This window comes from Psammomys obesus, unplaced genomic scaffold (genome assembly GCF_907164565.1).
Source record: "Psammomys obesus unplaced genomic scaffold, mPsaObe1.curated_primary_1811, whole genome shotgun sequence".
Classification (NCBI taxonomy): domain Eukaryota; kingdom Metazoa; phylum Chordata; class Mammalia; order Rodentia; family Muridae; genus Psammomys; species Psammomys obesus.
The window spans coordinates 20067-23438 of record NW_026589174.1 but is presented as its reverse complement, the minus strand read 5'-3'; the positions used below and the strand labels follow the sequence as shown (position 1 = coordinate 23438).

The 3372-nt window shown below is 45.5% G+C and overlaps 1 protein-coding gene across 1 annotated transcript; it reads right to left on the bottom strand.

The window, feature by feature from the left end:
* Nucleotides 1–2378: 2378 nt before the first annotated feature.
* LOC129674941 (protein Hikeshi-like) lies at nucleotides 2379–3110 on the bottom strand. Its single transcript, XM_055605015.1, has one exon. The coding sequence runs from the start codon at nucleotides 2886–2888 to the stop codon at nucleotides 2412–2414; it is 477 nt and encodes a 158-aa protein (XP_055460990.1). The 5' UTR covers nucleotides 2889–3110; the 3' UTR covers nucleotides 2379–2411.
* Nucleotides 3111–3372: the final 262 nt, after the last annotated feature.

Here is a 3372-nt window from a genome sequence, read left to right as displayed (position 1 = left end):
ACCTTATATTAAGGAATTAAGTGGAGCTGCTGGGGTGCTGTGTTAGGCAGACCACTGGTAAAGAATGAAAGAATTAGGATGATGCTCAGAGAGAAAGCACAACAGATGTGACAGAGTGGCTTGTGGAGAACCTCAAGCAGCAGCAAAGGCCTCTAACAAAAAGTTGTCCTGGCACAGGGTGATGAAAGCAACCACGACCCACACTGAAGACCCCCACACTTCTCTCCTTCACAGAGCCTGCTATGCTGCACTGACTTGTCCTGCATGCTGGCCTGTTCCCTGACCACCAAAGACATGGATGTGACCCCCAGGTGATACTCTCAAGAGCCTGAGAGCACTCAGCCCACGCGGAGGAACAGTCAGAAGGAAGCAGTTGGAAGGAAGTGGCAGGGGTCACCCTGGCCTGCATTGTGAGGGGATGAGGGCTTCATCTTGCAGAGGACACCCAAGGGTTCTGAGCAGGACTGTGGCCCTGTCTAATAGGGGACTGTTTAGGTGAAGTGAGTCTCCAGTTTGTTGCTCTCCAGCACTCCACTGCATTGTGACCACCTCCATATGGACAGCCCCATTGTGTATCTGGTAGGAGGGCACTGGGCCTCTCTCATGAAAGCTTCTGGTTCTCCTGCCTTTGAACTCTTGCCTTCATGTCCTGCCTCTCAGAGTGGGATCAGGTGGTACAAGTCGCCGAGGACTGAAGACCCCATTCCCACATATGGAGAACAGCAGAAACTGAGAATCCCATGACAGTCAGCTGCTGGCCACTGTAACACATTACCCCCAGGCCATTAACTTACAGGAGGGAGGCTTGATTTGATGTCAGAGGTTTTGGTCAATGGTTGCTTAACCATGTTGCAAGGCAGCTCATAATGTCAGAAGGCTGGTGGGGAAAAACATGCTCCCATCCTGACATGCAGGAAGCAAGAGAGGGATTTGCAGGAGGTCATGTTCTCCTCTTCATGGCCTTGCCCACAATAGCAACATGCTTCCACTTATATCTGGAAGGTCCATTTACCTCCCTGCAGCACCACAAGCTGGGGACCAAGCTTTTACATGGGCCTTTGGTGACAGCTAAACTCCAACGAGGACCTTCCTTCTGGCTCAGGGTGGAAATGGATCCCTATCTGTTTTGTGAAACCATGAAAGTGCTGTCAGGGTCTTCATCTCTCCAACTCAGAAACAGGGCCTGGCACGGTAGTCCTTAGTCTGATTCTCCCAAAGTACTGTGTTTTGGAAAAGGAATGCTCAAGTCTTCAAGAGTGAGACTCTAAAGTGTTCTTGTCTAGAGCTTTAGAGAGGGTCACAATAACCGGGAAGTCCCCTGCTACATAATGATGGAGTCAGGAATAGACCTGCACCCTGTCAAAGACCCCATTTCTTACCTGTCAGATGGTGAAGGCAGTGCTTACCTTTCAGGGTGTTGTGGGCTTAAGGAAACAGTAGTTAGCCGGTGCTTTGTTGCACAGTGAGTGTTCTCTAAGTAAGCCAGATGAGGTCTCCCTTTGTGTATTCTCACCAGAGGATGCCCTGCAGGAAGTCATGTTCACTGTCCATGGAGACTTTCAATTGACGTCTCCAAGTGAATGGGTGCAGCTGTTGTCATTTGCCACGGACCAGCCCAGTTGGGCTCCCGGTGTCAGCGGGACAAGAAGGCTTTGGAAAGGAAGACACGGATTTGGTGAATTGACAGACAGAGACCAGTTAAGGCTTTGGAATCTGCTGCACTTTACTGAAATCAAGCTGGTATTTTTATGATTTCACAAAAGGCACCTTAAAGTTGGCATGCTTCCCATAATATTTAGACTTTTACAAAGAATACAAAGTTTACATTTTAACATAGGGGAGTGCCCAAAAGAAATCTTGGCCTGTAAACTCTTTGATCAAAGCAAACAAAGAAAAAGAAACCTCAAATGTATTTTTATTATTGCTAACCAGTGAAGAGGAAAGACAGGAGCTAAGTCAGATGCCTGCCAAAATCTTTCTCTATATCAAAATCTAATTACACCTTTGTTAATCATCCTCCCATATGTCCTGCTAAAGATTTATAATCTTCCCTAGGAACAAGGCACTGAAGGGAGGGGAAACTCCTGCCAACTGTACTTCTCATGCTACTTTTTCTTAAGAAGGAGCCCATTATTTTTTTACTATTCTTTTTTTTTTTCAAATACTACTACTGTAAATAGGATTTATTTTAAGAAATAAATGATAGCCAATACAAAATGTTTGTCTCCGAGAAGTATTTCATACTTATAAGGGAAAAGGTAATTAATATTGAACATTTTCCTTGTTCAGTGTTTCTAATTTTTATAAGGGTTTAGAGTAAGTTTCATAGTCACTAAGCAGTTTTGAAAGGTAGGCTTCATGACCCTTTGACTTCGTGCTTTTACAGGACATGACAAATTATTTTATTCAAATTATGTTTTCCAAAAGAGAGGGTTCTGTGCTAATCGTCTTTGAAAGTTTTCATACCATTTCAGAACCACGTTTGCTGGGATGAACATTTCAGATGGTTTTGGTGTCATCTGAGCCTGAGAGACAGCAAATGATGAAGCAAAATTGTAGAAGTTGTCCAACATCTTCTGTGTGAACTGCGTGAATGAGTCCACAGAGGACACAGCAGCACTGCCTACAGGAGTCTGCTGAGCCAGACTGTCCAACAATTCCACCGAAATTCCAATCTGAGCAACAGACGGGGTTCGCACAATATTCATGGCTCCAAACGGGTGCTGGCTTCCTTCTCCAGATTTAAGACCTGATATTTTGAAGATGGCACTTGGCTTCCCATTCGTGACAAATCCTAGGAGCTGCCACACTGGCACCCCATTTGAGTCAGGATAGGAAAAGTAGACAGATCCTCCCATCCCCTCAGGAAATGGGATTGTTCCCAGCATAAAAACCACGACATGGTTGATATTTTCATAATCAGGCAAGTCAAAAACAAATTTATCCTCTGCCACTTGCTATGCAGCTGTTTGCACCAGCCTCCCCGCCACCAGGCAGCCAAACATGGCAGCGCCCTCGGCGCCTCCGCTCGGCCAGCGGGCAACTCAGGCCGGAGACCAGGGATTCCGCAGCCACTGTCCTAATTGAACTCAAGAACCTTCCAGGAGAGAACGCGCTTCTACATAGCAACACGGGAACACATTCTGGCCCGGCGACCTCTGACCCTCCCTTCCAAGCCCGCACGCCTCTTGGGGAGGAGTACTTCCGGGTCTCTTTTTTACTATTCTTATAATGTCTATTGATACTGAATCTGATTCATTACTTTTCTTAAACTTATTCCTTTTACATATTATTTTTATTAAAGCTTTTAATAATCTACTAATAATAAATTTCTTTATAAAATTAGTTGTGCTGTTTCAGGAGTCACAGAGA